We start from the raw sequence: 23,615 nt of genomic DNA, 5'->3' as shown, positions 1-23,615 counted from the left end.
TGTACATCTAAAGAACTAGAAGAATAAAGGAAGTGTAAGTTCTGTGGAACAAGAGCCTCTTAAAACATTAGTCTACCAAGATCGCCTTGCCTATCAAACTTTGGGGAGGAGGTAGAAATAAGCTTTACAGGGCTGTGGGACTATGAAGTTCGAGACTGTGGATTGAAGATGTCCTGTGGAAATTGAGTCTCAGCTGACCTAAAGGCAATGGTATCACATTCATTAGTAGGGTTGTGATCTGGCATGTAGTAAGAGGTGTTTGAACACTGACAATCTGATTGTTTCTTCATATTGAACAGGAGTGCAGATTGGGGACTAAAGCAACATAGACATAGACCACTCAATTGCTCAGGCCTTTTCCAACCAGTGTAAAATACATAAAACTCTTCTGTTCCATGCATTTCATACAACTCTAATTTTATCATTCCCATGTATGCAGTTGTGCAGTCAACCTGTAACATCTTATCCCACTATAATCATACTTTTTGTTATTTAGCTTGCACCCTCTTTGAACATAGAAGATAGTGATTCAGCTATTTAAGAGTTGAAAAGACACATGGAAAGAAATCTTTACATTTGACGGAATAAGGAGGATTTTTGCATTTTAGTGGCATTTTAATTACACCTGTTCCTCAATTTATAGAATATGTAGGAGTTTTCATGAAAATGTAGTTGATTAAGATGGGTGTCTTTGATCTGGGAGACTTTATCTGTGAGAACAAATAATCCCTAATATTAGAGGGCAGGGAACTAATGGAATCCATTAATAATACAGGTCCTTCTGTATTATTTCAAGCTTAGCTACCACTTATAAAACCCAAAGTCTCCAAAGGATATTGAGAGGCCATTGTTGTGGCAATTGGCAAAGCTGGGATGATAGCTGTGCTTTTCCCATATCATGTTATTTCTCACTCTTCATCAGAACATAATGTGTGAGGAATGACCTGGATCGCAAAGACTTGCTCGTTATTGACAGAGCACCTGGACATCTGATTGACTTTGGCAATGAAGCCAAATGCATTCAGGTTCTTTCCTCCAGTGTCACTTCATTGTTATCTGGACTAGTGTGTTACCTTTATTTTCAAGACTGATTGAAAGTAATGAAGCACTCTGGTTTCAGATTTGAGCAGCAATGACAGACCCATCAATGAAATTTGGAAGAGATGCAATATCAAGAAGACCATGGGCTATCTCTGTTTCTTGGGGTGATGAAATCCATGGAACAGTGAATCTTGTGTGGAGTAAATTATAGCTAGGGTATGTGCACAGCCTTTGAGTTTGTGAACCCAAAAAACATTCCATAAATACATTATCACATTGGCACATAAAGCTGGGCTTGACATAGCAAATAGGATGACTTGGAAATACTGGAATCACATAGCACAATGCTTGCAAGTTAGGATCTCTTAGTGTTTGGGCAATCAAGGACACGAGAAGCAAAAGAACAGGCAGAGAACCAAACAGCTTACTATGAAAAGGTTTTAAAGGCATTTTGTTCCATTGATAAAACCTTCTTCAAAGATGTTCCCAATATGGGGTGCTGCATTAGATGTGACCGCGTAATGGAAGATGCTATATTTGCTACAAAGAACTTTAAAACCATAAGATAAAGGAATAAAATTAGGCCATATGACCTTTTAAATTTCTTACACCAGCCATACCCCATCCATTTTTTATTTATATACACACATACTCTCTCTCTCTCTCCTTTTTCTCCCTCTGTCCCTCCGACTATACCCCTTGACAATCCTCTGGGTTTTTTCCCCCCTCCCCCTTTTCCTTCTCCCTGGGCCTCCTGTCCCATGATCCTTTCATATCCCTTTTGCCAATCACCTGTCCAGCTCTTGGCTCCATCCCTCCCCCTCCTGTCTTCTCCTATCATTTTGGATCTCCCACTCCCCCTCCCACTTTAAAATCTCTTACTAGCTCTTCCTTCAGTTAGCCCTGACGAAGGGTCTTGGCCCGAAACGTCGACTGTACCTCTTCCTAGAGATGCTGCCTGGCCTGCTGCGTTCACCAGCAACTTTGATAGGGACTGTAAAATGTTATCTTGTGCACCTACGTAAAGACATACTCCACCCCACAGTAATATATAATTTCACTTTGCCAATTTACATTAATTATAGGCATGAACTTAACAGGAACTTCAGAACAAAATCATTTTATTCAGTCCATTTATTTTTACTTCCTTTGAAGTCTGCAGTTGCTCTATTTTGCCAGTGTGCTTCATTTAAGAATGAATAAGGGAATTAGTTGTCATAAAATCATACTAATTACACATATTCATAGTTGTTTTCAAAAAATGGGTGGTTGGGAGCTTGAAATATTATATCCTGGATTTAAGGTAAGATTAAAGGTTAACTTTACTGCAAGGGTTATGGGAATGGGTAGATTGGCAATTTTCAATACAACTTGGTTGCTGCTTTTGATTGGTGCAGATGGCCAATTGATCCTAGACACTTTTTCTTCCCCAAAGGAGGACCGACTGGTAATGGCAGCAACACCACCAGTACTTCTGGAACACAGTCACAGAAGAGACAGATTCTAATTGGGAAACGACCAGGTCTGGGGATGAGCTCTTTGGGCAGCACTTTAGGCCAAATGAAGAACTATACCCATGCCAAGCAAACACCAGTGGCAAGCCGTCCCAGCGTCTTCCAGTCACCAGATGATGATGATGAAGAGGAGGATGATGATCTTGAACAGTGGGCAGAAGTTAAAGGTAAGTTGAATTTTCTAAACTACAAAACTAGATTAGAATGTAGCTGTTGGCATGATTTGAGTAAAGATTCTGGATTAAATTTGAGAGGTTTGGAAATCGGGGAGGTTTGCAGAGAAGCCAGTTGTGTTTGTCCTAGTCCTCTTGAAATTATTGACTTGTGCCTTGATGTAAGTAAATAGACAGAAATTTGACTTGGCACAAAGTGAGGATACTGTTCGAATCCCACTACACCTACTGTTCACTCATTTTCTTCAGCATTCGGATTTGTTTTTTCAACATTAGTACCTTATACACATTTTAGAAATGTGGCAACCAATATCAAGAAGTCTGCACTTAAGACGTATTTCTGTGATTGCACAATATTTTCTAGTGTCCTAAATTCTAGTTGACAGCTAATATGAATACTATTAATATATTCAATCAGCGATCGGGATTGATTGAAAGAAATTAAAATAAGGCAGGGGCAAACAGAGCAGCCATATTTGGAGTGGGCAGTGTTACTGGTTATTTGAAGCTTTGGCTCTTTGAGCCTTCAGCGCAGAGAGGCTTGAGTGAGAGAAGGCAAAAAAAAACCTCTTGGTAGATTACCGCCCCCCCCCCCCCGTTTATTTATGGTTTTCCTTCTTTATATTTGCACAGTTAGAACAGGCCAGATAGTTGACTGCTCCTCTTGCAGGATTTGGGAAGGCAGGGACGACTTCACTTGTGAGAAGGGCATCCAGCTGCAGCTTCTAACACTCCGGGTTGAGGAGTTGGAGCTGGAAATGGGTGAACTCTGGATCATTCAGGAGGCTGAGGGGATGATGAATAGGACATATAGAAAATTAGTTACAGCCAAGGTGCAGGACACAGGAGACTGAGTGATGGTCAGGAAGGGGAAAGGAATTGAACAGCCAATGCAGAGCACCCCCTCAACAATCGGTATAGTACTTTGGATACTGGGTGAGGGGGGGGGTGACCTCACAGAAGGTAGACGGTGGTCAGGTTGCTGGCAGGACTGGCAGCTCAGTATTCTGGGGTTCTGATGTTTTTGACGCAACAGAGCGAGAGGGATTAAAGGGGGAGGGGTGGTGTTACTAGTCAGGAAAAGTGTCACAGGAGTATTCAGTAAGGACAGACTGGAGAACTTGTCTAGTGAGGCTTTATGGCTGGAACTGAGGAATAAGAAAAGCATGACCACTTTAATGGGGCTATACTATAGACCATCCAACAGCCCGCAGGATTTAGAGGAATAAATTTGTAGAGATCGCAAACTTGAAAGAAACATAAGGTTGTTATAGTAGGTGATTTTAACTTTCCACATATCGACTGGGACTCCCATACCACAAAATGACTAGGTGGAGTAGAGTTGTCAAATGTGTTTTAAGAAAGTGTCCTTAATCATTACGTAGAAGTCCCATCGAGAGAGTATGCAATACTTGATCTGCTATTAGGGAATGAGACAGGGCAGGTGACAGAATTTGGTGCAGAGTAACACTTTGCATCCAGTGATCATAATGCTATTATTTTCAAAGTAAATATGGAAAAGGATAGGTCTGGTCTGTGGGTTGAGACCCTAAATTGGAGAAAGGCCAGTTTTGATGGTATTAGAAAAAATTTGGCAAGTGTGGATTGGGACAGGCTGTTTTCTGGCAAAGGTGCACTTGGTAAGTCAGAGGCCTCCAGAAGTGAAATTTTGAGAGTACAAAGCTTGTATATTCCTGTCAGAATAAAAGGTTTAGAGAACTTTGGTTTTCAGGAGGCCCTGGTTAAAAAAAAAAGGGAATTGCATAGCAGGTATAGGCAGGTAGGAATTCTCTTGCATTTCTTATACTCGAGGAGTATAAGAAATGCAAGAGAGTACTTAAAGAAATCAGGAGGGCTGAAAGAAGGCATGAGGTTGCCTTAGCAGACAAAGTGAAAGAGGGATTATACAGCTATGTTAAGAGGGACAATATTGGTGTTCTGGAAAATTAGGATGTTAATCTATGCATGGAGCCAAAAGAGAGAGGGGAGATCTTAAATGGATTTTTTTGCGTCTGTATTTACTCAGGAGACGGACACACAATGTTTAGAAGTGAAGCAAAGCAGCAGTGAGGTCATGGACCCTATGCAGATTACAGAGAAGGAGGTGTTTGCTGTCTTCAGAATAATTAGGGCGGATAAATCCCCAGGGTGTTCCTTCACTCCCTTTGGGAGGCAAGTGCAGAAATTGCAGGGGTTCTAGCGGGGGTATTTAAATCATCCTTAGTGACAGGTGAGGATTTGGAAGTTTGAAGGATAGCTAATATTCCACAGTTTATGAAAGGATCTAAAAATAAATCGGAATTATAGGCTAGTGAGCCTGATGTCAGTAATGGGAAAGTTATTGGAAGGTATTCTAAGGGACCGATAGACAGTGCAAGAAAAAGTTTGTGAACCCTTTGGAATTACCAAGTTTTCTTCATTAATTATTCATAAAATGTGGTCTGTTCTTCATGTAAGTCACAATAATAGACGAACACAATCTGCCTAAACTAATTACACACAAACAATTGCGCTTTCCATGTCTTTATTGAACACATTGTTTAATCATTCACAGTCCAGGCTGGAAAAGCTATGTGAACCCTTGTATTTAATAACTGGTAGAAATTCCTTTAGTGGTAGCAACCTCCACCAAACATTTCCTGTAGCTGCTCAATGGCGAGGAGGAATTTTAGGCCATTCCTCCTTACAAAATTGCTTCAACTTTGGTGGGCTTCCTTGCATGAACTGCTTGCTTCAGGTCCTTCCATAACATTTCTAAGGGATTAAGGTCAGGACTTTGACTCGGCCATTCCAAAATATGAATTTTTTAAAAAACTTTTTTTTTAACCACTCTTGTTGATTTGCCTTTCAGATCATTACATTGTTACATTATCCAATTTCTATTAAGCTTCCGGTGATGGACTGCTACCCTGACATTCCCCTGTAAAATGTCTTGATACAATTTTGAACTCATTGTTCCCTCAGCGATTGCAACCTGTCCAGACCCTGAGGCAACAAAGCAGCTCCAAACCATGATGCTCCTTCCACCATGTTTCACAGTTGGGATGAGATTTTGGTGTTTGTTTGCCTTTTTCCTCCAAACGTAGCGGTATGCATTTCTGCCAAAAAGTTCAACTTTTGTCTCACTGTCCACAGAATGTTGTCCCAGAAGCAGTGTGAAATACCTTGGTACTTTTTGTAAACTTGATGTGCAGCAATGTTTTTTTTTTTGGAGAGCAGCAGTTTCCTCCACAGTGTCTTTCCATGAAAAACATTCTTGTTCAGTGTTTTTCTTATAGTGGACACATGAACAGAGACTTCAGCCGGTTCTAAAGATTTCTGCAAATCTTTTGCTGTTACCTTTGGGTTCTTTTCCATCTCCTTCAGCTCTTGGTGTGATCTTTGCAGGACGCCCACTCCGAGGGAGAGTAGCAGCTGTTCTGAATTTCCTCTATTTGTAGACAATTTCTCTTACTGTGGACTGATGAACACTCAGATTTTTAGAAATGCTTTTGTAGCCTTTTCCAGCTTCATACATCTCTACAATTCTTCTTCTAAGGACCTCTGAAAGTTGTTTTGATCAAGGCATGGTGCACATAAACAGATCTTTCTTGAGAAGAGCAGACTCTGTCAGGAACCTGACTTTGTGTATCTGTTTTATAGTGCAAGGCACCTCTGCAACCCACACCTCCAATCTCATCTCATTGATTGGAACACCTGACTCCAAATAGCTTTTGTGGAAGGCATTACCCCAGACAGAGGTTCACATACTTCTTTGAACCTAGATTGTGATTGCTTAAGTGGTGTCCTCCATATTGACGAGAAGTAGTACAATTCTTGCATCTGTATGAGTATTTGGATGAATGTAGACTGATTGGGATGATTAGCATGCTTTGTGCATGGCAGGTCGTGTCTAACCAATCTTCAAGTTTTTTGAGGAAGTTACCAGGAAAGTAAGAATTGGGAATTGGTTATTGGAAAAATCCCGAAAAGTAGAAATAAGCAAATCATTCCCAGGTTGGCAAGTTCTGACAAGTAGAGTAGTTCATGATTTGATGCTCAGGTCCCAGCTATTCACAATCCGTATCAATGATGTGGCTGAGAGGAACCGAATGTTATACTTACAGCTTTGCTGACAATGCAATATGATGTGGCTATGCGATTACAAGAAGGATGTAAAAAGGCTCTAAGGAGATCTGAGCAAGCTGTATGAGTGGGTGAGGTTATGGCAGTTGGAATATAATGTAAGTCATCTACTTTGATGTACATCACAGAAAAAAAATTTAGTATCCTTATCATAAAAGATATATTTTTCATTGAGAGAGTGTGGCAAAGATTCAGAAAACTGGTTCCTTGGATGCCTAGCATGCCATACCAGGAAAGATTGACTGGGCTGGGATTACATTTTCAATGGTTAGAAGAATAAAAGGAGTTCGCAATGTAACTTACAAAAAATGTAAAGGAATTGATGGACTAAAGGCAGAGAAAGTTTCCCATGGCGAAGGAGTCCTAGACAAAGGAGCATAAGTACAGAATATGGGGCAGGCCATTTAGAAGTGAAGTGAGAAGACATGGCTTCACTCTGACTTGCGTCGGTAATGGACTCACAATTGCTGAGTTTATTCTTAACAAAAATATTATAGATTTTTGGATATTTGGGGATAGTGTTGGGAAAAGCACTTGTGTTGAAATATCAGCAGTATTTGATGAAAGGTGGAGCAGAGTATTGTGGCCAGTTTATACTGCTGTTTCTTTGTTGCTATGAGGGTTCTCCGATTGCCTTCAAATTAGTACCAAATGAGAGAACAGATGAGGCCTGGTTCAATATCTCAGTTGATGGCTCCAGTAGTCTACAGTTCCTGGGGACTGCACAAGGATTGACACTCTGGTTGTCTAGTATGCTTTGAACTAGGCTGCAAATTCGAGGAAAGGATTGTCCACTGAACCACAGTTTCATTGTGGATAAATCCAAAATGAAGAACAAAAGGCAAGAGTATGGAGTTGAGTGGGATCCAGGATCAGCCAGGGTGTTAGAGTTATTTTTGGGTGATGGATATGGTATCTTTGATGTATTTGGAAGGCAATGAGAAAACTACATTCTCCTTAACAAAATTAGTATTGATATGGAGTAATAACAATGCATCTTATCTCAGTATTGGCTTCCTTTTGCTTTTAACCCATCCTCTTCCTGTATCCTACTCTTACACATCCACGTTTGTAGACCTTGTTTGGCTGTTGACTGTTGGGTGTGTGAGTTGAACTCAAATACTGATAGCCTGCTTAAAGTTTCACCCCCAGAGGAACCGGAAGTGAGGAGCGTCGCTGAGAAGCTGGCAAAATACGTTGCAGATGGGGGTCACGAGGTTGAAAAGCTTGCCATTCAGAACAACAGGGACAACCCTGCCTTCTCGTAAGTGTTGTTCATTCAGTAAGACAGCTGAAATAAATCATGTACGATAACTATATTGAGTTTTCAGTTCCTGCCTGTGTATGTGCCACTGTTTTAGAGCTATTTCTTTCTGTAGTAATGCCAGAGCTCATAAATGCAACTTTCTGACTGCTCTCCAAAAAACCCTTAGATTAGTATAGTCAAACTGGTATCTTGATTTGTCCAGTCTGGACAGCCTTAAAAAAGAAAAGGGGTGCTGGTGGCTAAATCTCCCACATAAAACTTCAGTCATGTAATTTGTACATCTGTGTTACGCTGTAGGAAATTCCTGATTAATTCTTCTATTTCTCTTTGCAGCTTCTTGTACGATCGCAACAGCCGGGCTTATCTTTATTACAAGAAAAAAGTAGCTGAAATCAAGCGAGAGAAACAACTAAGTCAGCAAATACCCAAGCCACCAGAGCCAACTTCTGCATCTGTCCCAAAAGGTAGGAAATCGAAAAGAGATCATCTTTAAGATTTATCGTGTAAAAGATTTGGAATTGCAAAAAGTTCAAAAGTCAGGATTGGAGTCTAGACCAACAATATTTATCCTTTTTTCATCTTGTGGAGTTGGATTAAAACCTAGATCCAGTGCTGGCTGACCTTTCTTTGAATTAACAGAATTTAGCACAGTTCCTACTGTCTGTTTAATAGCTGTCAAACATAAATCTTCTGAGATGGAACCTGTGCTGATTGCCCTCTAGGGCAGTGCTAGATGAGCTCTACATGGTACTTAGCTCGTAGGAATGGATTATTGAGCCTCTGACATTTCAGTGTGCTGTAAATCTTTATGATCCACCCTCTTGAATGTGAAAATATACAAAAATGCATTGCATTCTCTGTATTTGTGGACCAAAATATCTGTTACTTTGGTTGTGAGATAGTCGTAGAAATCTTTCTCATACTGTGAGGATAACATGCAGATTAAATTAGATTAGGGATGGACTGTTTTTTGTTTAATCTGTATGAGAATCGTACAGTGAAAAGTAAGGCCATATTTAAGCTCACCAGTCGTCACATTTCCTTGTTTCTCTGTTGCACTTCCTTTTACCCCACTGGAATATTTATCCCATTTTCTTTATGGAAATCTTTTGAAATCAACTTCCACCACACTTCATTAAGTGCATTCCAGTTTACTATGGACTGCTTTTCTTTTTTTAAAAATAATTCCTCTTGATTATTGACCTTTCTGCCGTAATAAGCAATTTATGTTAACAAAGCCGTTTATGATTTGGCACAAGTCTATCAAGTCTCTTAACTCCTGTGATCTAAGGAGAACAATCCCAGATTCTGAGACTAGATCACAGCATACATTATTTTGAAAGTGGATTGACCAAAATTGCATAGAAAGGGTACAGCCTGCCCCATACTTCATGCTCCTTTCTCCCTCTTCTGTATCATCAGCACACTTTGGACTTTTGTGTTCTCTTCCTCTATGTGCCTGAACCACACTCTGGTAGCAATTTGCGCTATTTGTAATAAAATTTCTCCCAAGTTCCTTATTTAATTTGCTTCTGAACTGCGTATACAGGTGGTAAAGGAATGTTGTGTGATATGATTGTACTTTAACATTGTCTATACTACGCTATGGGAAGTTTCCTGAAGAGAAAACCATTAAAACAGAGTGGCTTAAGAGTTGGATCTGTGGACAGTGTCTGTATTAAACCACTTGTGCGTGTGCTTTAACCGGTGCTCTCCCTGTATCCCACTCTTACCCACCCACACCTGTAGACCTTGTTTGGCTGTTACTGTTGGGTGTGTGAGTTGAACTCAAGTACTGATAGCCTGCTTAAAGTTTCACCCCCAGAGGACCCAGAGCTCCGGAGTGTCATTGAGAAGTTGGCAAAGTTTGTGGCAGACGGGGGTCCAGATGTGGAAAAGTTGGCCATTCAGGATAATCAAGATAATCCTGCCTTCTGGTGAGCACATTTCATTATGACATTTAAAATGGTAGTTACTTAAAACATTTTATTCCAATATGTATTGACTATGCAGCTCCTTAAAATGTATCTCTGATGAAGATTTTGCCATTGAGCTTAATAAAATTGCATAGAATTGATAAGATAAAAGGAGTCTTGGATAAGAGCCTTTTCCTTTAACACTAACATGAAGAGGAATGTCTTCATGGGGTATGATAAATCAATAAGTTTTAATAGGTACATTTAATGTCAGAGAAATGTATACACTATACATCCTGAAATTCTCTTTCTTCGCAAACATGTATGAAAACAGAGGAGTGAATGGCAGTTAAAATGTTAGAACCCCAAAGCCCCCTCCCAAGCACAAGCAGTAGCAAGGCAACGACCCTCTGCACCCCCACCAGCAAAAAAGCATCAGCACCCTCCCCCTCCCCCTCTCCTCCCCTCTTCCCCCCCTCCACACACACACACACACACACAAGAAGTGTCCTCATTTCACAGTAAGAGGGGAGACATAACAAATAACTTGCTGATTTATGATGTTAAAAGTCTGTTGTCTGTTGCCTTGCTGTTTTCCAAGAAGATGCAGCTCTCTGGGGACACAACCCCCGGCAGCTAACCTGCTCCCTTCAATATTCTGTGTTCTCCTGCGATGCTTCAGTCAGGGGCACCAGCCCAGAATCAGCATGTCCCCAGACCCACGAAAATCCAGAACATTTTGAATTTTGTAGGAAAATGATAGGGGACTATTTGTCAGGGCATCAAAAGATTACAGGGAAAAGGTGGGAGAATGGGGTTTGAGAGGGATATTCAGCTATAATAGAATGGTGGAGCAGACTCAATGGGCTGAATAGCCTAATTCTGCTCCTATGTCTTGTGGTTTTATGGACTAAATGGACAGCTCTTTCAGAGTCCAGCATCGGTATACTGAACTGAGTGGGATTCCAGTTTCTGTGCTATTAAATTCCCAGTGTTGACTTGCTGTTCATTAGCACCAAAATCTCTGGCTTCTTCCACTCCACAGGTTTCTGTATGAGCAGAATAGTGATGCATATCGATACTACAGGGACACCGTCGAAGTATTCTGTAAAGTTAAAACTATTGCGCAGAAGGCAGTCCAAGCAAGCTTGATGATGATGTCATCTCCAGCAACACAGAAGAGGAAAGGTTCTCCTGAGCCCGCTTCTGGTGACTCATCCACTGAGCCTGCATCCACACCATCATCTTCCTCCTCAGTTAAAAAGAAAAAAAAGAGCCGATGGGGCCCAGAGGATGACAAGATTGAACTTCCTCCTCCTGAAATGGCTTATCCGATGCAATTACCTGGCTTAACAAGTAAGTTCTGTGAATAAGGAAGTGATATTACTGGCATTTTAGTGTCAGACATGGGTAAGAAGAGTATCAGGTGGAACTTGTTTTCACAGATTAAATTTTTATTTTCATTAAAGATGATGGAGAAAGGTTGGGTATTTGGTGTTCCTATAATGGGGTGAAAATGAGTCAATGGGATTGAGAGGTGGGATTGATCTGTGATAAGATATTTTGGTCAAATTGTGCTTTCTTCATAATACATTTTTATATGTTGGCAGCATTTCATCACTTGTCACTGTACATTCACAATGTTTATACCCTTACATTATCGGGATTTGACCCTAATGGTGAGATTGCAGTCATGGTCTTTTGACCCTTATAACGAGGGTACATCAGTGTTTTTGTCTGTGATGAGGGTGCAGTCACTGTATAGTTTGTATAGTTTAGTGTGGCATGTCCCAGGAGGAACAGACAAGAATCCGTCCATTCAGGAGCCAGGATTGGGTCAGTCTTCATCTGGCATCTCGTCCACAACCATTCCAACATGGGCGGCCATGAGTTGGCATCGCCTGATGAAGTACTTGAAGCACACAAACCTCACACAATGTCAGATTGATTATCCAGGTTGTCGAGTTTATTGTGATGCTATAGTTCAAATAGTTTCTTTCCTGAGAATATTTCTGATTTCAGAATATATTAAATTAATTTGAATTTGAGTCTGTGCCCTCTAGCCCCCAATAACTCCATTCGCCTGCCCTCTAAATACTGAGGTGTCATTTAGCTTTAATCACAAACTTGCCTTGCATAAAGTCAGCAAATAAACTGCACCACGGGTCTGAAACCCTGTAGTTTCCCCCAATTCAAAGAGTTGTTGATTTCAGTTTGCCTAAATTCATACTTAACACTTCACAGCAAACAAACCTGGGCCCAATCACGTCATAGGTTTGAATAAACACGAAGAATCTTGGGGCCATGAAAAGAGCAGGGAGTGGGACTAATACTTAAAGAACTAATATTGGCACAGTAGATTGAAGAGCTTCCTTTATGTATAAACCCTTGTACCTATCCATTGTGATTTGGGGAGAAGAGAAACAGAGGTACAGTTCCATATGGAACAGATGAAGTTGAGGTATGAGTGTGACTGTGCTGGAGTTGATTCCCAGTATCCTGTTGTTAATGCCTAATTGTGTCTGTATGATTATAGCTCAGGAGTTGAAGGGACTCGGCTATCAGAAAGGTAAGCCGGTCGGATTGGTGGGAGTCAACGAGCTCAGTGATGCACAGAAGAAACAGATAAAGGAACAGCAAGAGGTAAATTGATCATTAATGGCAGAGTGTGCCCATGTGAGGTAGACAGCAATATTTCTGCAGCACTGGTTGGAGGCTGTCTGCTTGCAGACAATCTTATTCTGTCGTGCATTGCTTCTGAACTGCGGCATTGTCAGCAGAAGGCCTGAGCTTAAATACTGTTGTGTATCAGGATGCTGGCCCTTCTTGCTTTGCTTGCTTGATAACTCTTTGAAGAAATGGAGCTCCAGGAGTAACTCAGAACTGAAGTTAAACTGACAGACAGGACAGTAGATTGAAGGCTGGTATTTTGAGAGGGAGGTAGCAGGGAAGTTGAACTTTTGGAGGTAGACATATCACTAGTTCGGGACACTCAGTGTGAGAACCAAGCAGATAAAGAGCAGTGGTAATTAGAGAGGAGAAAAAATGAGAGATACTGGGTTTGGCACGGAGAGAAAAAGATGAGAGAGAAGCTGAGAGAAATAGAAACTAGGGGAACATGGGTTGGTGGACAATTTGATGTATTTAGTAACAGTAACTACATAGGGAGAGAGAAAAGTTGAACATGAGTGCAGAGATTTGTTTGTTTAGAGGACAGAACAGGCTTTTCTGCCCCAACAAGCTGCATCACGCAGAAACGTACCTAGTTAATACTAGCCAAATCACAGGACAATTTACATTGACCAATGAACCCACTAACTGGTATGCCTTTGAACAGTTGGAGGAAATCAGAGCACCCGGAGGAAACCCACGGGGAGAACGTACAAATTCCTTACAGTTGGTACCATAATTGAACTGCGAACTCCAGAACACCCTGAGCTGCAATAGCGTTACGCAGCCGTGCTACATACACAGACAGGCATTGGGTGCCCAGCATAGAGCTGGGTACAGATCAAGATGCAAAGGGATATCGACACATCCTGACGTGCAGATGGGATGGGTGGGGTGAGGGGGGAGGGGTTGGGTTGTGGGGGGGGTAGGGAAGAGAGGAAAAGAGCAGACTGAAAGAGACCAAGAAGCAAAGCAGAGGAAGAAAAGAAGGTGGCCAGAACTACACAGGGAGAGGCTGAATGATTACTCAGTCATTTCCCCGGTTTTAAAAAGAGTTATACCCAGAGCTGGAAAGGAAATAAATAGAAGGAATTTGCAGAGCTGGCAAGGTGGAGCTATACACAGATTTTAGAGAGCTGTGTTACTTGCCATCTGAAGCACCCAAAGAGACAATAAGGGTTGGAGAAGGTCTGGAGGGGAATGAAGCTGTCCGTGACGTTTTCCAAGGAGCTGATGTGATTTCTGGATGAATTGCAGATGCAGCAAATGTACGATATGATTATGAAGCACAAGCAAGCCATGCAGGAGATGCAGGTGATGTGGGAGAAAGCAATTCAAGAACACCGACACGAGTATGATAGTGATGAGGAGATTGACGGTGAAGCTGGAACCTGGGAACATCGCCTGCGGCACATGGAGATGGAAAAGACTAGAGGTAATTTCAGATAACAATATGTAATGAGGTGCAATGGAATTGTGGCACTCTGCAGCTGATCAGTACATATGGTCCTAGGCAGACATACTAGAGATGTCCAAACTCACAGATGACCCCATGTCTGGACACAAGGGCCTTAGAATTGCCATTCCTTCTGTCTGAAGGCAGCTTATGATCTATCTTTGCTACTCTCGTTACCAAACCAACACACCTAGAAGCTGAGAGAAGAGTGGCTATGTGTCCTCGAGAACTCTTCAGCTAATAATGGCTAATCTGTGCCTTGAATGCTTCTGTGAGATGACTCTTGGTTAATGATCTTCTTACCTGGTAGCAATTAGCAGGAAGAAAGCAAATGGAGTGCATGACCTGTTGTAAGAGAGGAAAAGAAAAATGCATTTATAAAGGCCTTTTCACAACCTCAGAATGTCCTAAAATCTGTGAATTTTTTTTTTAAGTGACATACTATATGATACACAGCAATCAATTTCCACAAAGTGAATGCCTACAAACAGTACTAAGTTAATGAAAAGACAATTTTTTTTTTTTGGTGATGTTGGTTAAATATTAGCCCTGGGTTACTGTGAAGCATGCCTGTTCCTTCCTTAAAAGTAATACCCTGAGATCATTTCTATTCTTGAAAATTTGTGGATGTTTGTTTTTATATTTTGCATCTGACCTTGTTGGAGTTGTAATTTCATCTGATTCTAAAAATACTATTTTGAGGGAAGAGGGTGGGTGAGATGGTGGAGATGCAAGTAATCAATGTGCCAGGGACCTGCTTTGCTTGAAAAATCTACATTCATATTGTATACTTAACCTTAACTGATTACAGTTTGTCTTGCTGTTGGTAGAATGGGCAGAACAACTGACAGAAATGGGTCGAGGGAAACATTTTATTGGGGATTTCCTGCCCCCTGATGAACTAGAGAAATTCATGGAAACATTCAAAGCTCTAAAGGTAAGTTAGATTATCTGAAAACACTTCTTAAAATGGATTCTGCCTGTTGCTATTTTAAAGTAGCTCTTTTGCATTCTTAGCCATGCAGATGCAGAATTTGGTTCAAGTGAAACTGAAGTTCTGCTGTGTCCAATAAATGTGCTGAGTGTCTCATCTCAGTGAGAATTCACTGCATTGGTATGACTTTTGTTCATCGCTGGCCCTTTTGGTGGTCCCATGGTCCCACAGTGAGATCTAGAGCTATGTTAGGAGCTAGGGTGGATTGAAATTAGACTTTTACAGTCTGTATTTCTTCCAATCCTCTTTATGGTCAATCTTGTATCTTTCAGTATTAGGAATTACTATTGAAATGAATTGGTTTCTGGGGTGTAGAAATGAGAATGTTTTCTGGTATCATGTATAGCTACTATTGCCTTGATGTGAGCTAATGTGTGCTTAAAAAAATTAGTGGATTCATGTCTATTGTCCCTTGTGCAAAGTGCCACTGGTTTTTTGGCTATCATAACTTACAGTTAACACCAGATTGCATTTCTAAAGCTGTTTGATATGGTCAAAAGCAGAAGATTTCTGATAGAAGGAAAATCAGCCAAGCTGTGCAAGGTTTTGGTCTGAAGAAGGGCCTTGAGAACAGGGAGAGGTTTGGAGTGGAAATTTCACAATCTGGAGTGTAGATGTCCAGCCAGCTGTCATTTATCAAGAGATAAAACAGAGAATTGGTACAGTTTAAAAGATCATGATGAAAAATATTGAAGAGCAAAGGAAGCTCTGTGAAGTATTTTGAAAGCAATGTGAATTTATAATTGGATTGGGAACCAGTCTGTGTTGATGAGCATGCATGACTGTATGTATTGTCAAGTGTACTGGCGTAGGTGCATGTATAAATACTTCTTGCCTCATCATCCCTGTCATTCTATATCCTGTTTTTCGTAGGAAGGCAGAGAGCCTGATTATTCTGACTACAAGGATTTCAAACTTACCGTGGAGAACATTGGTTACCAGATGCTGATGAAAATGGGCTGGAAGGAAGGTGATGGTTTGGGCTCCGAGGGTCAAGGCATCAAAGCTCCTGTCCCCAGGTACAGAACAAATGGTGGGACATCCAGGCTCCAATCTGTCAAATAAGTCGATATTATCTGTGTGAGTTAGTTGAAACGGTATTCGGCCTGAGCTGAGGGAAAAGGAAGGGGCAGAGATCTGAGGTTCTGCCACTGTCCAATGAGAGCATTCTTCTCCAGGTTTTAGAGTTGTTAGTGAGAGGAGCAGGTAATGTATTTAATCCTGATGATTTCTGTTTACAAGTGGGCCAGATGAGTAGTCATTCTTCTTGTGTGCCAATTGTTGTGTTTTTTTTTTAACTTGGGAACATCACAGTCAACCTAATCCTCCACCATCCCAAGACTTCACAACATTAGAGGCCCAGAGGTATTGCTGTAACTGCCTTCAGTAGAACTGTTAAGTATGAAGTAAATAAACTTAGAATTCAAAGTCTAACTTGGTGGATGTATGCTTAGTCTAGGAGAATATCTTTTCGCCAGTGCTCAAGGACAGCTCTGAAGGAGAGTTGCAATGTCATCAAGGTGTCTGCTGATTACAGAAGTTTCTTCCAAAAGCAGCAATAGTAGCTAGTTTGCATTCATTGTGTTGGTTTTATAGAATCTTATACCATTGTCCTTGTCAATTGACAATAATTGCTGAATGACAGTCCTGCTTTATAGATTAATAAATTTGCATATTATGGCCATGCTAGCTCATTATGGCAAAAACTCTTCAATTAATCTAGCATGCTAGTTCTTTAGTTGTAGCTCTGTATTTAAAAATTCCAATTTAATACACTTCCTATGCCTTTTGACATTATAGATCAGGGGTCCCCAACCTCTTTGGCACCGCGGACCTGTTTAATATTGACAATATTCTTGTGGACCAGCTGAATTGGGGGGGGTGGGGGGTGTTGAATCACAGCTGGAATATAGGTGATAAGTCAACTGTAAGTCACTTATAAGTGGCTAATACACTCAATTTCGTTCCTAAAAGGGTTTATCTAACGAATTTAGTATTAAACACACAGCGCATATTTTCCTCGTACGAACATATAAAATCATTGCAACACACCAATATCGCTGAATCAGTGGGAGCCCTGGGCTTGTTTTCCTGCAACAAGACGGTCCCATCGAGGGGTGATGGGAGACAGCGGTACTTGAAGGGGGTTCCTTATGTCCAGTCTATTCCGCAATTTAGTTTTCGTTGCATTCATTGCAGAAAACCCCGCTTTGCAGAGATACGTTGGAAATGGAATTAACGTTTTCAGTGCTTTCGTGGCTATCTCAGGATATTCAGCCTTGACTTTGATCCGGAATGCCGGCAGAGATGTTATGTCAAACATACTTTTCACCCCGCCGTCATTTGCAAGCTCAAGGAGTTAATCATCTTCCTGCGCTAACATGGATGATTCACCAGGGACATTCACAAATGGGTCACGGACCTATTTCTTTGCACGTCTTGGGTCATTTGCGGTTGGGAAGTAACACTCGAATTCTGTCAACAGCGAAGATAGGTGATTGCGCACCAGCTGTGAGAAGGACAGTTCGGTCTCTCCCAAAATCCTAGCTAATGTTGGGAACATGACAAATATGCCCCTGTCCACTCGCCATCCCCACAGTTCCAGTTTGGCTTTGAAAGCAGACACTTTATCTGCCAACTTGAAGACAGTTGTCATTCTCCCCTGAAGTGACAAATTGAGTTTATTGAGCAGGTTGAAGATGTCACACAGATAAGCGAGTTTTGCTATCCACTCCTCGTCACTGAAATGTGCTGCCAGTGGTGACTTTTTTCCTGAAAGAAATCTCTGTAGCTGCTCTGTTAACTCAAAAACCCTGGCCAGGGCTCTCCCCCTTGACAGCCACCTGATTTCAGTGTGTAAGAGAAGGCATTTGTGCTGTGCATCCATTTCCTCGCAAAGCTGCTCAAACGGACGTGAGTAAAGGGCTTTTGCTTTGATGTGATTAATAACTTCAACAACGTCACTCAATACGCTGTTAAGATCAGGTGACATTTTTTGGCTAGCCAGTATTTCCCTGTGTGTGACACAGTGTGTAGACTGGTATTCAGAAGCAACCTCTTTGACTCGGGTAGTGAAACCAGACAGCCGTCCAGTCATAGCTGCAGCCCCGTCTGTGCATATTCCAACACAGAATGACCAGTCCAGTTTGCCTGACATGTAGTCATTCAAAGACTTGAATAGTTCTGCCCGAGTTGTGTTAGTTGGCAGCAGCAGTGCACACAACATATCCTCGTGCACATCGTCTTGAAATATATATCACACATAAACCAGCAGTATTGCCTTGTTGCCGACATCGGTAGACTCGTCAATCTGAATAGCGTACCATGGCGACTCGTTAAGCCGTTCCAACAGCTGTGCTTCGATGTCCTCTGCCATGTCACCGATTCTCCTTGAAACTGTGGTAGCTGAAAGGGAAACCTGTGCCATCTTGTTAGCTGCAGCTTCTCCCAACAGTTCACAGCACATGCCTTTGGCAGCAGACAGAATCAATTCTTCACCAACAGTGAAAGGCTTCTTAGCCTTAGCAATGCAGCTAGCCACTAAGTACGATGCTCTCAGAGCGGCTGCATTGGTGGAGGTGGTGACTCTCAGCAATTGCTTCTGTCCCGCTTGCTCACATTTTCTCCGCTCAAAAAACTCAGCGGGTTTGTCTTTAAGTGCAGGGTGCTTGGACTCAAGGTGCCGAAGCCGTTTTGAGGGATTCATTGCCTCATTAGACAGCTTGTCTCCACATATCACACACAGAGGGCTTGGAACATGCGAGTCACCGGTCACAATAAAGCCATATTTTATGTATGACTCACATTTTCTGTTGAAGGAAGCTTGCTTTCTTTTTTTTTTTTGCAGTCTCGGCCTCAGCTGTCTCTGCATTATCATCACTGTTAGGCCTTTTATGTCCCCTACCACCTCTTCCAAAGAAACTCATGCGACGTTTGTATTTTACTCATCAAGTAGTTGTAGGTTAATGACCGACTGATGACCTCGCGTACGTTCCAAGTTCAACAGTGGGTGTGATAGGGAATGAGCAAACGTGCAGCTGACTCATATCGTTTCATATCGCCAAATCATATCGTTTCCTCACAGCTCGGTAGCACATGCTTTGCGGCCCGGTGTTTGGGGACCACTGTTCTAGATTACAACAACATCATATATTAAAAAAACTCACCTTCTGTCATTGCTTTCCTGATTATCATCTTTAATTTCCTCCATATACTGCTATTGGAAACTGTTTCGCAATATCTACTCTGTCAAAATCCCTTTATTAAATCTTTTAACTTTGCCTTTCTGTAGGAACAATCTCAGCTTTGGAGTCCCAAGTCCATAGATCCCTCAAAGTTGATAGAATGGTTGACAAGGTGTATGATCTATTGACCTTCATTGGTTGAGGGATTGAGTTCAGGTAATGTTGCAGCACTGTAAAATTTTGGTTAGATTACACTTGGAGCATTGTGTTCAGTTCTGGTCACCTCATTATAGAAAGGATGGGAAAGTTTTAGAGAAGGTGCAAAGGAGATTTACCAGGACACTGCTGGATTAGACAGCAAGTCTTAAGAGGAAAGGTTGAGCGAGCTAGGGCTATTCTCTTTGGAGCAAAGGAGAATGAGAGGCGACTTGATGGAGGTGTGTAAGATGATAAGAGGGATAAGTAAAGTGCAGAACCAGCACCTTTTTCCCTGGGCCACAGTGACGAATGTGAGAGGACAAGGTAATTGAAGGAAAGCAGAGGGGCGATGTCAGAGTAGATTTTATTTTACACAAGATGGTACTTGCATGGAATGCACTGCTGAGGGTGGTGGTAGAAGCAGATCACTGAGAGACATTTAAGAGACTTAGATAGGCACATGAATGAAAGAGAAATGGAGGGCCATATGGGAGGGAAGCATTGGATTAATCTTGGAGTGTGTTAAAAGGTTGGCACAACATTATGGGCTAAAGGGTCTGTACTATTCTATGTTCTTTCCTAACTGAAGCTTTCTATCCCTCGAACAAGAGAGAAAACTCTTAGAGCCTAATATGAATTTGAGAATTTTTGTGATTGCGTATTATTTTTCACATGAACAGAGGAATTACTGCAGTTGATGGAGCTGGGTTTGGTATTGATCGCCCCGCAGAGCTCAGTAAGGATGATGACGAGTATGAAGCATTCCGCAAGCGTATGATGTTGGCCTACAGGTTCAGACCCAATCCATTGGTAGGTCGTCGCTGAAACACACAAGGGACAGAGGAGTGGGGAGGGTCTCTGTTGGAAGTTTTGTGCCTTCACAGCTCAACTCCATAGAGTTCATTAAAATCATCTATACATTCATCTGAGAAGATACTCTATGTTAAAGGTCTTGAGCTTGTTGCATTTCAGATCTTCATTTTTTTTTTCCCTCTTAAGTAGTATAATTTTGCTGCCGTTCTGTATGTAACATGATACAGATCATCATGTCTTAATTGAATGGTGCAACAGGCTTGATTGACACAATAACTTTTTACTTTTGCCATTTGGATGGATCCAACAGTGAGCCAGCAGAAGCACAATAAACAAATAGGGGGTTTCCCTGTTGTCAATTGAAGGTGGTGGTAGTCCCAGTGGATTGCTGCTTTTGCCCCTCTGTGGGGAAAAATCATGGGGGTGGGAAACATTGTTGAAGTATGGTGGGTCACTGCAGGATATCCATCCCCTGAATCATTTATATAGTAGCCATGATAATGCAGGTGATGGAAGGCACGGATATTATGTCAGGTTGCAGGGATTACTCGGTCCTAGATGGTTTGAGCTTCTTGTGCTTCACTGCACCTGTCCAGGTGAGTGAGTATTCCTATCACTATGTGTAATCCTAACTACTGCTGAATGGACTTCTATTTTTTTTTATCCCCTTGTTGGCTCCAAATTTATCCTGTTTTTTTATCTCTCAGGATAATCCATGTGCGGTGAAAGGGAAGGAGGTAGGAAGGGTCCAGTCATGTTCCGGTCATCAAGAGTGTGGAGAAAGCTAAATAGGTCACCTGGTCTCCTACTTGTCTGAAGTAATATTGATTTATTTCTCTTTTTGTTTCAGAATAACCCAAGAAGACCTTATTACTGACTTCCTCACACTGCTGGAAGAGACTACTATTCAATCTTTGACTGTGATGTTAGTTTGTTTCAACAGCACCGCTATCAGTTGAACGTACTTTTGTGGGATGAACTTAAGAGTTGAATTTCCTTAATTAAGCAGTGCTGGAATTTTCTGTTTCACTGATACTAGGTTACTCTCTTCCCATTTTCATGTCCATTTCCTTGCTCTGAAAGGAGCCTCTTTCCCTCATCAGGAGCCAGGATGTTACAGGAAAAGTAATCCCTAAATGAAATGTGTTTCTTGACCGATTCATTCTGTTTTCGGCAGCTGAAATGCCTGCAGAGGCTTGAGCTGCAGAGGGTCTGGGAGAATTTTCTAGTGGGAAGGTGCTGATACACTGGTGAGGACTATGTCTGGTCCTCTGTCTTCAATGGATAACTAATTGGAAGAGGAGACTGCAGTAAGCTTTGGTCTCATGCATCCTGGCCCAGATGATGAGTGATTTGCTTTCACTGTAGCTGTTTAAAGCCTTTGAGAGAAACAGTGAAGAAGTATTTCTAAGCTCCAGTTCCTAGCAAGTGAAGTCTCAACCATTTTGACCATCTCTTGTAGAAATCAGGTAATGTTTTTTTTACCTCCAGTAGAAGACCACAATTTCTTACAAATTGTAGGAACTGTTGCACGCTATGCCTAAATAAACTTATTGTATAATGAGTATTATTTACAACCCAATTTTTTTTTATTTTTAAAAAATGGTTAAGGTGGAAGTGGGAAAGTTGTAGGTTCGATTCTAGGACTCCAGTGATAGCCGAGCACCCATGATGCTAATACTGCAGAGAGAGTGTATGATTCAACAACGTGCTGCAAATGTGGCCCAAATTTGGGAACCATTCCTTTACAGTAAAAAGTTGGCAGGATATTTGAGTTGAGGTGGGGGAGGGTCTAATATAAACTGCTGCACAGCTGCTATCACTGAAAAGCAAGTATGGACACAAATCCTGTTTCGGAGTAGGAATCCTCTATGGAACTTTTTTTTTTAAAAGAGCGAAGAGATCATTTTCTACATTACTCGTCATAAGCTTCAACAAAATCCCACCCAGAGCAATGCAATAAGAAGGTTTAACAGCACTGATATGTCATAAATTTGCAGTTTCGCAGCAGCAGTACCTTGCAATACATAACAATAAACTATAAGTTACAATAAGAAATAAATATATATATCTGCTCCAAGGTGAGAGGGCACGAACCTTCACCCTCCAGTCCCTATTTTTAAAAAAAACCAAATCCAAAACACTATCCATAAGCGATAACTCCACCATTTTAACTCCAGAATGGAGGTTAATCAGGAGGAAGATCCCAATAAAGGCAAGTCGGGGACCGAGATGATGACAATGTGGGCCAAAAACAAAGTGGCAGCGTGAAGTGACACTGCATCTCCAGTACGAGATCCACAAACAGTAGAGGGATATTTTGCCCACTGCCTGCATACTCGCATCCTAACCCTAACCCACCCCAACTAAACCGGACAGTACCCCAAATAACCCAAACCACACCCCACAAAAGGGCTTACGTAAGAGTCCTTTGCCCTACCCCTAAACCTAATATCTCCAACCCTCCTACACTCCCCCCATAAACCCAAGTCCTCACCCCATCAAGGGGCCAAATTCACCCAATATCACCAGCAATTCCGCTCCTATTTCAGCCCTCCCTCCTACTGCAAGGGCCCGCAAACCCCCCCCCCCGCAATGCCATTTGCCACCCCACCTCCCTTCATCATGAATCTTCAACCCCCATTACCTAACTTTACCCCTGGGCCTGTCCCTCCCCATAACACCCCTCAATTAGCTACTGCACAACCCCCACATCATAGCACCTAGTCCCTATAAAAAAAGACGCCCATATCCAAAACACTATCCATAAGCAGTAACTCCACCATTTTAACTTAAACTCCAGAATGGAGGTTAACCAGGAGGAAGATGCCAATAAAGGCACGTCGGGGACCGAGATGATGACAACGTGGGCCAAAAACAAAGCAGCAGGGTGAAGTGATACTGCATCTCCAGTACGAGATCCACAAACACTAGAGGGATATTTTGCCTGCATTCTTGCATCCTAACCCCAACCCTCCTTTTTAAAAAAAAACAAATTGGGCCATTGAACCAAGATGCTGGGGAAGCTAGTACCCATGATGAAGCTGGCTGAGTTTACAATGTTCTGCAATTTTTTCCGATCCTGTGCACTGATCCCTCCATACCAGATGATGATGCAGCCAGTTAGAATGCTCTCCACAGTACATCTGTAGACGTTTGCTCGGCACTGAAAAGCTGCACACAACAAGTTGCCACTTAACAGCACCATTTTGATTACCACGGTATCCTGATAATCCGTCCGATTTAACAGTAAGCTTTGGCCAG

At 41.8% G+C, this 23,615-nt stretch overlaps 1 protein-coding gene across 1 annotated transcript in view; it reads left to right on the top strand.

The window, feature by feature from the left end:
• sugp1 (SURP and G patch domain containing 1) overlaps positions 1–21,924 on the top strand; it is a 38,596-nt gene extending 16,672 nt beyond the window's left edge. The window contains exons 4-14 of the mRNA XM_063032061.1: positions 2,477–2,722; positions 7,994–8,117; positions 8,454–8,584; positions 9,934–10,057; positions 11,082–11,392; positions 12,573–12,679; positions 13,964–14,141; positions 14,993–15,099; positions 16,030–16,175; positions 20,219–20,348; positions 21,202–21,924. Of these exons, the coding sequence (XP_062888131.1) occupies positions 2,477–2,722; positions 7,994–8,117; positions 8,454–8,584; positions 9,934–10,057; positions 11,082–11,392; positions 12,573–12,679; positions 13,964–14,141; positions 14,993–15,099; positions 16,030–16,175; positions 20,219–20,348; positions 21,202–21,228 (1,631 nt within the window). The 3' untranslated portion in view covers positions 21,229–21,924. The remainder of the gene's footprint in view (positions 1–2,476; positions 2,723–7,993; positions 8,118–8,453; positions 8,585–9,933; positions 10,058–11,081; positions 11,393–12,572; positions 12,680–13,963; positions 14,142–14,992; positions 15,100–16,029; positions 16,176–20,218; positions 20,349–21,201) is intronic.
• The last annotated feature ends 1,691 nt before the right edge of the window (positions 21,925–23,615 follow it).

The sequence above is a fragment of the Mobula hypostoma genome, chromosome 24 (genome assembly GCF_963921235.1).
Source record: "Mobula hypostoma chromosome 24, sMobHyp1.1, whole genome shotgun sequence".
Classification (NCBI taxonomy): Eukaryota; Metazoa; Chordata; class Chondrichthyes; order Myliobatiformes; family Myliobatidae; genus Mobula; species Mobula hypostoma.
Note: the sequence above shows the minus strand (reverse complement) of the source record. Positions and strands in the feature narration are given on the sequence as shown.